The sequence below is a fragment of the Zea mays genome, chromosome 4 (assembly GCF_902167145.1).
Source record: "Zea mays cultivar B73 chromosome 4, Zm-B73-REFERENCE-NAM-5.0, whole genome shotgun sequence".
Taxonomy (NCBI): Eukaryota; Viridiplantae; Streptophyta; class Magnoliopsida; order Poales; family Poaceae; genus Zea; species Zea mays.
This window is the reverse complement of record NC_050099.1, coordinates 136169151-136181557: the sequence shown is the minus strand read 5'-3', so window position 1 is coordinate 136181557 and position 12407 is coordinate 136169151. Positions and strand designations below refer to the sequence as shown.

Genomic DNA, 12407 nt, shown 5'->3' with positions numbered 1-12407 from the left:
TTGTTCCTAAGTTCAATACATATCATAAAGGAACAATCAAGTGAAGAGTTCTCTCTTTCTCTATTCATAGCAACTTGGTTTTCATTTCACTAACATTTATAAACCAAGTTTGTGTTGTTTAGAGTTGATTTTTACAGGATCGCCTATTCACTTCCCCCCTCTAGGTGTTCTTACCATCTCCTATGTCGATCTCCTCCAAAGGATCAACCGATGTAAACCCCTGTCCTAACTTATTGAGATCACTAAATTCCTCTATTATGCCTCCTTCAGAGGAATTAGGCGCTCTCTGTGCGGCTGTGGACCGTCCGGTCTCAGGGACCGGACTGTCCGTGACCTAGGCTGAACCCTGAGAATCTTCTTGCCTTTCCTTGGACCGTCCGGCCTCAGGGGCCGGACTATCCGCGACTTGGGACATGTTCCTTATGGGTGTACTCATCATTTAAACTTTATTTGGGATTCAGCCGATTCTCCATCGGCTCTAGCATTACAGGGATTAAGGGCCTGTTTGTTTACCCCCATAGATTATATAATCTGGATTATTTTTGGAGGATTATATAATCTGGATTATATAATCTGAATTATATAATCTGAGTAGTCCTGTTTGTTTACCCAGATTATTTGAGTTGTTAATAGGATTCTTTTGTATGAGGAAGACAAGAATGCCCTCTATATTTGTACTAGGTTGAAACTCATATATGAGATGAACAATGTAACAAACGTTTCTGAGTATTCATAATTTATTACATAAATAATTTGAAAAAAAATAATTCAATTGACATTGGCAAATATTGCATTAGCAATATTATCACGGAAGGCATTCATGTCACCTTCATCATCCCCAAATTGACTAGTACTAGGCTGAGATGATGGCATTGGCATATAATCTTCATCTTCATCACAACGGTCAAATTCTTTATCTGCCAAAGAACTGTCACGAATAAAATTATGAAGAGCCATACATGCATGTATTATTTTGGATTGTTTGGCCATAGGATAACTAGGTAGGTGTAACAGAATTCTCCACTTCATCTTCAAAACACCAAATGAGCGTTCAATCACATTACGCAGAGATGAATGCAAATAGTTAAATGTCTCCTTTTTTCCGCTAGGTCGGGGACCCGCTCGATACTCAGGTAAATGATATTTTGTTCCTTTGTATGGTGCTAGATATCCAGATCGATTAGGGTATCCTGAGTCAACAAGATAATATTTACCTAAAAATACACCGACATATGAGAGTAGACCATAATAATTTATAAATTGAAATTATATAATAAGCAATATGATACCTGGTGGAGGATGTGGAAAAATAGTGGCATATTTTGTTAGAGCATTATTGAACACCCTCATATCATGTGCAGAACCCGGCCATCCCGCAACAATAAAAGTGAACCTCATGTCGAAATCACATATGGCCAGTACATTTTGGGTGGGATATCCATGTCGACCAACATGTTGAACCAATTTAGAGGATGGCACAACTACCCTTATATGAGTTCCATCAATTGCACCAATACAATCATTGAAATGAGGGTGAAATCGGTCGCCTAGTAATCTTTCATGGACAGTAGTAAATTGAGGATCTCTTGGCTTCACAATATATTTTGATAGGAGAAATATACAATTCAACACTTCTGAGAACTTTCTACTAATAGTTTCTTTTGACCTCTGAAATCTATTTTTTACTTGAACGACAGATTGAGGGGCACCAATAGTCCATAAAAACATACAAAGTGTTTCCAAAGAACACATATTTTCAGTTGTCTTCAGTCCATATGATGAAATCAACAAGTCATGCAACTTTTCAATAAGAGGTCTACTCATCCGAAACATATCATAGCAATCGTTTGGATTACTAATTGTTGTCATCACCCAATCATAGCCAGTTGAACTAGGTTTTCTTCTCACTAACTTGTTAAGAAAAGTTTCACCATAATACGTACCAAATGCATTGAGCATAGATCCAACTCTTTTCAACATTTGGCCTCGATCTCGCGCAGCTACAAAAGCCTCGTCCTCCTCCTCATCCTCATTGACATCTACATCAAGCTACAAATAATATTCATGCAAATTAAGTAATAGAAAGTACCAGAAGCCACACATAAAAATAAATAGATGTTCCACACATAAACAATAAATAGATGTTCCACACATGAAAATAAATAGATGGTCCTAACACACGAAAATAAATAGATGTTCCAGACATGAAAGTAAATAGATGCTCCTAACACACGAAAATAAATAGATGTTCCTAACATAATCCATCCTTAGCGCAGTGCCTCTTCAACCATAGAAGTCTTCCTTCATTTGTTTTGAATGACTTAAATACATCCCTGTGCTCCGCCTTAACAAAAAGCTGAGTAGCCATGAAATGCTCAAGTGATCCTTCAGTTGCTCCACACTCAACAGCCCATTCCATGCATTGCTTGATTGATTCATACCTATACTCACCAAGCATTACTTTGTTTGAAATATTGCAATTGATCTCCAAAGTATTATGAATCTTATTCATGACCTTAACCATGGGATTCTTTGAGCGCTTCAGTGGGCTATTAACAACAGTAGGACTAGCTCTTTTCTTTGACTGAGTTGAGACGCCTCTCTTCGACTGAGTTGACTTGCTGCCACTAGCAAAAGGAGACGCAAATTCATCATATTGAGCATCACAGTCTGCCTCAAATGTGCCAAAATCAACTCCATCAATACCATCAACCTCAGTCTCATGATTTTCCACATCATAAAATTCACCTGGAGCGCATGATGTTGATCCATCCACTGCAATATGTTCAAACATTTGTGTCATGAAATCTTCATTTTTTGGAGGGCCATATTTCAGTTTCTTCCAATCAGGATGCCCCTGCATAACAATTACAATATTTAGTACTACATCATAGATGAAAGAAATTAAAACAAGTACAATATAACTTTAACTAATATGTTATTACCTTTGTATTTTTCTTCCAGTATTCATCACTTGCAATCACAGTCCCTAGCTTAGAATCCCATCCAAGTCCTGTATCTTTGTTTAGACCAAGCCAAAAACTGTAAAGCCCTTTCAGTAAATCCCACTTATTCTTCAATTGAGTTTTGCTGTGAAGCAAACCAGTTCTTTGTCGATACTTAACACAAATATTTTTATACGCTGCAGTAGTTAGTGTTCCATTTGGTCTGTTACCAGCTTCAACCTCTTCAACACATATTTCACAAAAAGTTCTAGTATTCATGGATGACCAATCTGCCTTGTCATATTTCTCCTTCTATACGAAAATATATGTACAAGCATATCACATATGAACATTACAAATGTCTACAAATTAGCAATGGCCATGTGTTAGAAAATTACTCACTGAATTATTTGCAGTAATTTCAGCTTCAACTTCAATTGGTTCATCATCTTCCCGACCTTGAGCATTTAAATCGATGTCAATACCAACACTTCGGCCACCACGAATGCTCCTTCCAGCACTCCTACTACCGCGTATCACACCACGTTTGACAGAACTAGTGCCATGACCGGCACTACGCCCTGCCAGTGTAAATCCTGCGCCACGACGACCTGCCGTCATGGAACCACGTACCATGGTTGGTCTGCCTCGTTCAGGTGCCGTAACATCACCAACTCCTGATTCAATGTCTGCTGGTTCCGACGGAGGATCCATCACAATACACCTGTAGATAGAGTAGCATTGTAGCAATTAGATGGTCGCACTCTGGATCTCGGCAGGACAGTTGCAGAGAAAAATTAGGCGCCCCAGCTGATCTGCGGCGGGAATCGGCTGCCCCCGCCCGTCCACTAAAATTTCAGCAACATTCCAATAGCAATGTAATAGAAATTTATCATAATTTAACATTCCAACAACCTCAAATAATAATTTTAGCACCAAACAATAATTTCAACATTCAAAACAATAATTTCAACTGGATCTGGAATTCTGAAATCTACACCTCAGCCGCTCGGTCTGTAGCTTCCGTCAGGCGTCAGCTAGTCAGCACCACAGTAGCTCTCGGCCTGTAACTTCCGTGATTCCGTTGAGTTGGTGCACCACAATCCTGTCAACTCGTCAAGATCCATGAGGGCAGCAAAGAGCAAACAAAAAAAAGCACCTCCTCACTTCCTGGCCGAAGTAGTGTGCCTGGCGGAAGCACTAACCCAAATGATGCCTGGCGGACGACAGCAAGCCAGCAACTTCCTGGGCGGACCGCGGAGGCGCAGACAACAACGACAATGGCCGGCGGACGCTGGGTCACGGTCACGGACTCGCACTCGAACCAGACAAGGGCACCTGGAGCCTAGCGGCTAGGGTCAGGAGGAGTCGAGGAGGAATTATGCTGGATTTGCTGGTCGCTGGACGCCGGATAGGCACAAAAACGTTTCGGTGGATTATAATGGCAATGGTGGGTAATTTCTAGGAAACTTGAAAGGGTAGTGGGGAAGTGGGAAAAAATAATCTGAAATAAGCACCTCCTCACTTGCTTATGGATTATCATAATCCAAGGGGTTAGATTATATAATCTGGGCAAATAAGCTGGACTGTTTGTTTGCCTCTTAGGATTATTTAATCAAGATTATATAATCTGGGGGGTAAACAAACAGGCCCTAAGCCTTTGCTATCTATACTTATGAATTGATAATAAAAAAGTCAACTCCTATGAGACATGTAGTAGTCTCATAAGTATAGAGCACAGGGGCATCAACCATGTCGATGCATCCCGATGCATCAGCATGTAATTGTTCTACATCATCTCCTACCTATTGTAACAACATTTGATGTAAAGTAGAAGGTACACATTGTTTAGCATGAATCCAATCTCTACCTAAGATAAGGCTATAATTTCCTTCTACATCAGCGACGAAGAATGCAGCAGCAAGGGTCTTGGCCCCGATGGTTAACTCAACGGACGTGACTCTCTTGGCTTTGATCGAACTATCAGCCCCGACACCGCTGAGCGTCATATTAGTCTTGACTAGTTTGTTATATTGCTTTCTTAATTTTCTGTACAATGAGTAAGGCATTAAATTTACGGTTGCTCCTCCATCTACTAACATCTTAGCAATTGGTATCCCATCGATATGACCGCGCATGATGAACGACTTTAAATGGTTAACTGATTCTTTTGGCATAGTGAAGGCGACCTCTTTAGGACCAAAATCGAATTGAGCAACAACAGGTTCGTCATCACCGATAATAGTACAATCGGCTGAGAACATAACGTTATTTACATCCATACTTGAGTGTTGTGTCGTGGCTCCATAGTCGACTAAGTCCTCTCCCAACAGGTTGTCCTCCTCCATAAGTGTTGGTGCATCATCGGAGGTGTTCTGGCACAGAGCGGACAGTCTGGAATTGAGGGTCGTACGGTTCGTGACATCCGCGGACGGTCCGTAGCTGGACTGTCCACCGTATCTATAGAGAGCTGCAAAGCTGTCGCCTTGTTCTCAGTCTTTGTGGCCGTTTGATTTACTTCAATGGCCTTTGGCCTCCACCTCTTTTTTGGTGGTGGGTACAGTGGATGTGTATCGTTAAATATTTTTTCTGCTTCTTTTTCCTTGCTCTCCTTTGCTCTCAAGCGCTACAATTTCTGTTTTTGAGACTGTGTCAGTCCCAATGGGCACCATCGGGGCATGAAGTATTTTGGATCGGCTGCTTCGCTAGCAGCCATGTCTTCTTCTTCTTCGCCTGTATTGGTAGGTTTACCAAAAATCATCCGCCCTTCGTTATTTCCCTGCATGACAACATATGTTGTGCCTATTTTGATGAAGTCCCATTTTGTCATCCTCTGGGTGGATGTAAATATATGCCCCCTGCCAGATTGGTCAGCCTTTGTGACTGAATAGTCTGGCAATCTTGCTGGACCTGTGCCTGGTGACCGGATGGAGGGTGAAAGGGAAATAGGGTCAAACCTTTTCCTATATGATTTTGGTGGTTGAAATGTCCAACACAAATAATTGGACTAACTAGTTTGCTCTAGATTATATGTTCTACAGGTGCCAAAGGTTCAGCACAAACCAATAAAAAGATTAAAGTTAGGGTTGAAAAGAAAGGAGCAAAAGAAACCGAAGAGAACCCTGGTCTGGCGCACCGGACTGTCCGGTGTGCCACCGGACAGTTTCTGGTGCACCAGGGTGGATCGACTTCAAACTCTTCACCTTCGGGTTTCTGAGGCTGTGCTCCGCTATAATTCACCGGACTGTCCGGTGGGTCATTGGACTGTCCGGTGTGCCAGCGGAGCAACGACTCCCAAGCGCAATAGTCGACTCCAACGGTCGCCTGCAACGTGAACAGTACGCGGACAGTTCGTGCAGAGTCAGAGTAGCGTCAGAAGGCGCACCGGACAGTGAATAGTGACTGTCCGGTGCGACAGCGGACTGTCCGGTGGCCTAGGCTGTCAGAGGTCCAACGTTCGAAACCGTCAGAACCCTAATGGTTGGGTGACGTGGCTGGCGCACCGGACTGTCCGATGCGCTCATCGACAGCAGCCCTCCCCAACGGCTATTTTGGTGGTTGGGGCTATAAATACCCCCAACCACCACTATTCAAAGCATCCAAGTTTCCAGCATTGCATTCAATACAAGAGCTCTAGACTTCACTCCAAGACACAAACAAGAGATCAAATCCTCTCCAAAGTCCAAAACCACTCCAAACACTTAGTGACTTGTGAGAGAGAGATTTTCGTGTTCATTTGAGTTCTTGTCGCTTGGATCCCTTTCTTCTTCCTCCATTCTTGTTCTCAAGACATTTGTAATCAAAGCAAGAGACACCAAGTTGCGGTGGTCCTTGTAGGGGTCTAAGTGACCCAGTTTGATTAAGGAGAAAGCTCACTCGGTCTAGGTGACCGTTTGAGAGAGGGAAAGGGTTGAAAGAGGCCTGGTCTTTGTGACCACCTCAACGGGGACTAGGTTTGCAAGAATCGAACCTCGGTAAAACAAATCACCGTTCATTCGTTTCATTTGCCTTGATTTGTTTTTCACCCTCTCTTTCGGACTCGGTTTTATTTCTAACGCTAACCTCAGCTTGTAGTTGTGCTTAAAGTTTATAAATATCAGATTTGCCTATTCACCCTCCTCTAGGCGACTTTCAATTGGTATCAGAGCCCGGTACTTCATTAGAGTCTAACAACTCGAAGTGATGTCGGGAGGATCCGCCAAGAGGGAGATGGAAACGGCCACAAGCCACGGGAAGGCTCCATCAAGGGAGTCCGGTGCCAAAGGAAGGGAGGAATCACCTCCTCGCGTCAAGTCGCACCGGAGTGGTGACAAGAAGAAGAAAATGAAGAAAGTGGTCTATTATGAGACCGATTCTTTGTCGCCTTCTACCTTTGGCTCCAACGCTCCGTCCGTCACTTCTAAGCGCCATGAGCGCAAGAAGTTTAGTAAGATTCCCCTACGCTATCCCTGCATTTCCAAACACACTCCTTTACTTTCCGTCCCATTAGGCAAACCACTGGTTTTTGATGGTGAAGATTATTCTATGTCGAGTGCTAGAATGAAAGGTCATCTAAACTCACTCTACAAAAGCATATGGGATGTTATTGAGTTTGGAGCGCATGTACCACAAGTGGGGGATAAGGACTATGATTTGGATGAGGCCGACCAAATACGACACTTTAACTCCCAAGCAACAACTATACTCCTCGCCTCTTTAAGTCGAGAGGAGTATAACAAAGTGCATGGGTTAGAGACCACCAAAGATATTTGGGACATGCTAAAGACCGCACATGAAAGGGATGAGGTGACCAAGATCACCAAGCGAGAGATGATCGAGGGGGAGCTCGGTCGATTCAACCAAGGAGAGGAGCCACAAGCAATGTACAACCGGCTCAAGACCTTGGTGAACCAAGTGCGCAACCTCAGGAGCACAAAATGGGATGACCATGAAATGGTCAAGGTTATTCTAAGATCACTCACTTTTCGTAATCCTATGCAAGTTCAATTAATTCGTGGTGATCCTAGATATAAGCTAATGTCTCCCTAGGAAGTGATAGGAAAGTTTGTGAGCTTTGAATTGATGATCAAAGGCTCCAAACAAATCATCGAGCAAGGCGGCACCTCCACACCCAAGGTGCAACCCGTCGCATTCAAAGCGACAGAGGAAAAGAAAGAAGAGTCTACGTCAAGTAGGCTCCCCATCGACGCCTCCAAGCTCGACAACGAGGAGATGGCGCTCATCATCAAGAGCTTCCGCCAAATCCTGAAGCAAAGGAGGGGGAAGGATTATAAACCCCACTCCAAGAAAGTGTGCTACAAGTGTGGTAAGCCCGGTCATTTTATTGCTAAATGTCCATTATCAAGTGATAGTGACAGGGGCGATGACAAGAAGGGAAGGAGGAAGGAAAAGAAAAAGTACTACAAGGAAAAGGGCGGCGATGCCCATGTGTGTCGGGAATGGGATTCCGATGAAAGCACCACCGACTCCTCCTCCGACGAGGACGCCGCCAACATCGCCGTCACCAAAGGCCTCCTCTTCCCCAACGTCGGCCGCAAGTGCCTCATGGCAAATGATGGCAAAAAGAAGAAGGTAAAATCTAGAGCCTCCACTAAATATACAACATCTCGTGATGAGGGTAGCTCTAATGATGATGAAGATAATTTCCTTGCTCTTTTTGCCAACTTAAACATGCAACAAAAAGAAAAATTGAATGAATTGATATGTGCCATTCATGAGAAGGATGAACTCTTGGATAGCCAAGAGGAATTCCTTATTAAGGAAAACAAAAAGCATGTTAAAGTAAAAAATGCCTATGCTCAGGAAATAGAGAAATGTGAAAAATTAACTAGTGAGCTTAGCATTTGCCATGACACTATCTCTAACCTTAGAACTGAGAATGCAAATTACTTGCTAAGGTTGAGAAAAGAAATGTTTGTGATGATTCAATTGTCAATCTTAAAAATGATAATGCTAGTTTAATTGCTAAGATTGATAAATTGAATAAATCACTTTCTAGCCTTAAGATTGAAAATGATAAATTAATTTCAAAGGCTAAAGATTTAAATGTTTGCAATGATGTTGTTTCCAATCTTAGAAATGAGAATGCTATTCTACATACTAAGATTGATGAATTAAATGTTTGCAAACCCTCTACATCCACTGTTGATCATGTTTCTATTTGCATGAGATGTAGAGACATTAATGTTGATGCTATCCATGATCACATTGCTATGATTAAACAATAAAATGATCATATAGCTAAACTAGATGCAAAAATTGCCGAGCACGAACTAGAAAATGAAAATTTTAAATTTTCTCGTAGCATGCTTTATAATGGGAGACACCCTGGCATTAAGGATGGCATTGGCTTCCAATAGGGAGACAATGTCAAGCTTAATGCCCCCAACAAATTGTCTAATTTTGTTAAGGGTAAGGCTCCCATGGCTCAGGATAACGAGGGCTATATTTTATATCCTGCTGGTTATCCCGAGCATAAGATTAGGAGAATTCATGCTAGGAAACCTCATAATGTTTCACATCATGATTTTATGTATAAAAATGATGCTTCTATCTCTAGGCAATCAACCCATGTTAAATTGCCTAAAAAGAAAACTCCTACTGCATCAAATGAACCTAATGTTTCATTTAAGACTTTTGATGCTTCTTATGTTTTAACTAACAAATCAGGCAAAGTAGTTGCCAAATATGTTGGGGGCAAACACAAGGGCTCCAAGACTTGTGTTTGGGTACCCAAGGTACTTGTTTCTAATGTGAAAGGACCCAAGACCGTTTGGGTATCTAAGAACAAGGCCTAAACTTGTTTTGTAGGTTTATGCATCCGGGGGCTCAAGTTGGATCATTGATAACGGATGCACAAACCACATGACAGGGGAGAAAAGGATGTTCTCCTCCTACGAGAAAAACGATGATCCGCAAAGAGCTATCACATTCGGGGATGAAAATCAAGGTTTGGTCAAAGGACTTGGTAAAATTGCTATATCACATGACCATTCCATTTCCAATGTTTTTCTTGTAGATTCTTTAGATTACAACTTGCTTTCAGTTTCTCAATTATGCAAAATGGGTTACAACTGTCTTTTTACAGATATATGTGTTAATGTCTGTCACACCCGGCTTTAAGGAACAAAGCCAGGTGCATCTCATACATGCGCCAAGAAGACAACATATATAATAACAGAGTGTATAGAGATAAATGTCATAAAACATCAGAGTATTTATTACATAGCGGAAGACTTATTACAAAATAAAATAATAAAGATAAAACGAACTAAGGATCGTTGGCGCCAATGTCAACTGAGAAACGCCACCTAGATCAGATCGTACTCCTCGCCTTGTGGCTCCTCCTGAACCACCTGCTCTTGTCCTGTGGGGGGGGGTGTGAGACAGCAAGGGTGAGCTCACACATGATCATCGCTCAACAAGTTGTGGGGAATAATGTGACATGAACTCACCAAAGGTGGGAGCTCATGGAGTGTAAGGCTTATCAAAGAGAATGGTTAAAGCTGAGCATTGCTTTTAATGTTGGTCAAACTTTTATTAGCAATTACTAGATGTAAGTAAATACCAAACCATAAGTAAAGTAATAGAACAAAATTAATAATAAGCCCATGCAATGCAAATGACAAAATTGAATTTAAGTTCCATAATTTAAACATCAGAGAGTCCTGAGCTGCTCATGACCGTGAGCTCGGCTAGTATACCAGTTTTACACTCTGCAGAGGTTGTACCCTTTACCCACAAGTCATGTTACCCATCTACCAAGGGGTCGCGAATCCCATACACCTCTACCTAGGAAGCGCGGCAGGGCAACACTACGAGGCCTTTACAAAGTTCCACTAGCTTCCGAAAACCCGCTACAGTTTATAGGAAGTTCCAATGCAGGGTTCCTGGCTGACCGCCATCGCAGCAAAATCAACCAGGGACCTCCCTACACTGACCACTCCCCTACTGCTCTTGCCCCTTTCGGGTAAGGTAGTCTTCCACTAGCTTTCCTAATTAGTCAGCCAAGGGCGTCCCATTAAACCCTTGTGGTGGCACGTGGTTCTCAAGTTAAGCTCTATGTTCCAATTAACATTAATGATCTCAACATGAACATAAACAGAATAACAAGAATAATTGGAACATAGATATAATAAATGATTATCCCAAAACCATGTAAAGCAATAGCAAACTACCCAAGTGATTCAGGGGTAAACAAGGTAATGAGATAAACAAATCTAGGGTGACCTATTGGGTCCCATCAAAATTAACCTATGCATGGATAAATGATATTAAAGAACATTATTGGGTAAAATGTGGTCAAGGGCACAACTTGCCTTCAATGAGCTCCTGCTCAGCTACTTCAACCTGCTGCTCACCAGGATCCTCAGCAACGGGCTCTTCTACTCGCCACAATACAAACAAGCACAGGATACAGGGAAAATTAACATTACACCAAGCATGTAAACAAAATACACAGTAATAATCTACATATTAAAATAAAAACCTAGGAACTGGAATCATAATTTTCTGAGTTATAGAATTTAAGTTATGCATTTTCAAAGGTTTTGTGTGCTTTAAATAGGATTAAGTGATAAATAAATTTCTTACTGTTTTCATGACATAACAGAGGTTCTAGGTGATAGAGAATAAAAATACAAAATTTTAGGTAGTAGAATGAGGTAATTTGGAGTTCATATGCATTTTCTATGATTTATTGAAGATCTAGCAATTATTTTCCTATTAAAAATCTATTTAATAATATTTTTCTCTGGTTTTATTATGTTCTGGACTGGGCCTCAAATTTGTAAAAGGGCAGGGTTCTCGGTGTAAGTTTCCTAAGACACAGGGAATAACACACTCTGGACTGCGGGTTGATTAAATGGAAGGCCAGGGGCTCTTTAACAAATAGGCACGACGAAGGGGTATAGGCAATTCTCCATCGTTGGATCCTCAGCCAAGCGCCCAGATTAGACCGAGAACTCTACTGAACGGGTATACAACCACCACCGATGGATAAAGATCCAACGACATAGATCTCATCCTGCACTAACTAACCTCAACCACCCGATCGAGATCTAACAGTCGTGGGCGAAATGTTATCTAGATTTAATCTGGCGCGTTCATCAGAAGATCAATGGCCACCGCCACCCCACACCCGATCGGTACGCCGATGCCATCCAGATCGCTCATCGTGAGTTCGACGGATGGAAAACATCTCACACAACCCCACCGGGTTTCTACAGGAACACCCCCAAATCCGGCGGCGCCATTGTCGACGACCGGAGCTACTCTCCCCCCCTCGGTGCCCTATTCCAAGCGCTAAAACTTGCTAGACGAAGCGGAGTATAGGTAGAATAAAATCGGGAATACCTTACTGTGAATCGCGCAGCAGCAAGCTTCGGCCACGGTGCATGGCGGCCCCGCGGCGGATGAAGAAATCCGGTGAGCAATTAATGGTTGCGCAGTCGCCGATCCCGC

The 12407-nt window shown here is 42.3% G+C and overlaps 1 protein-coding gene across 1 annotated transcript; it reads right to left on the bottom strand.

The window, feature by feature from the left end:
- Positions 1 to 2140: 2140 nt before the first annotated feature.
- Positions 2141 to 3581, bottom strand: LOC109945815 (L10-interacting MYB domain-containing protein-like). Its single transcript, XM_020552172.2, has 3 exons — positions 3348 to 3581; positions 2946 to 3257; positions 2141 to 2857 (listed from the first exon to the last, which is right to left on the bottom strand). The coding sequence occupies exons 1-3, from the start codon at positions 3579 to 3581 to the stop codon at positions 2252 to 2254; spliced, it is 1152 nt and encodes a 383-aa protein (XP_020407761.1). The 3' UTR covers positions 2141 to 2251.
- Between the last annotated feature and the right edge of the window lie 8826 nt (positions 3582 to 12407).

Bases quoted from the DNA above. Each gene is read 5' to 3' on its own strand.
- LOC109945815 (XM_020552172.2), bottom strand. From the start codon at position 3,581: ATGGTACGTGGTTCCATGACGGCAGGTCGTCGTGGCGCAGGATTTACA. The intron at 3,258-3,347 runs GTGAGTAATTTT...ATTTTCGTATAG, and splicing joins AAATTACTGCAAATAATTCA to AAGGAGAAATATGACAAGGC. The intron at 2,858-2,945 runs GTAATAACATAT...ATTGTTATGCAG, and splicing joins ACTGGAAGAAAAATACAAAG to GGGCATCCTGATTGGAAGAA.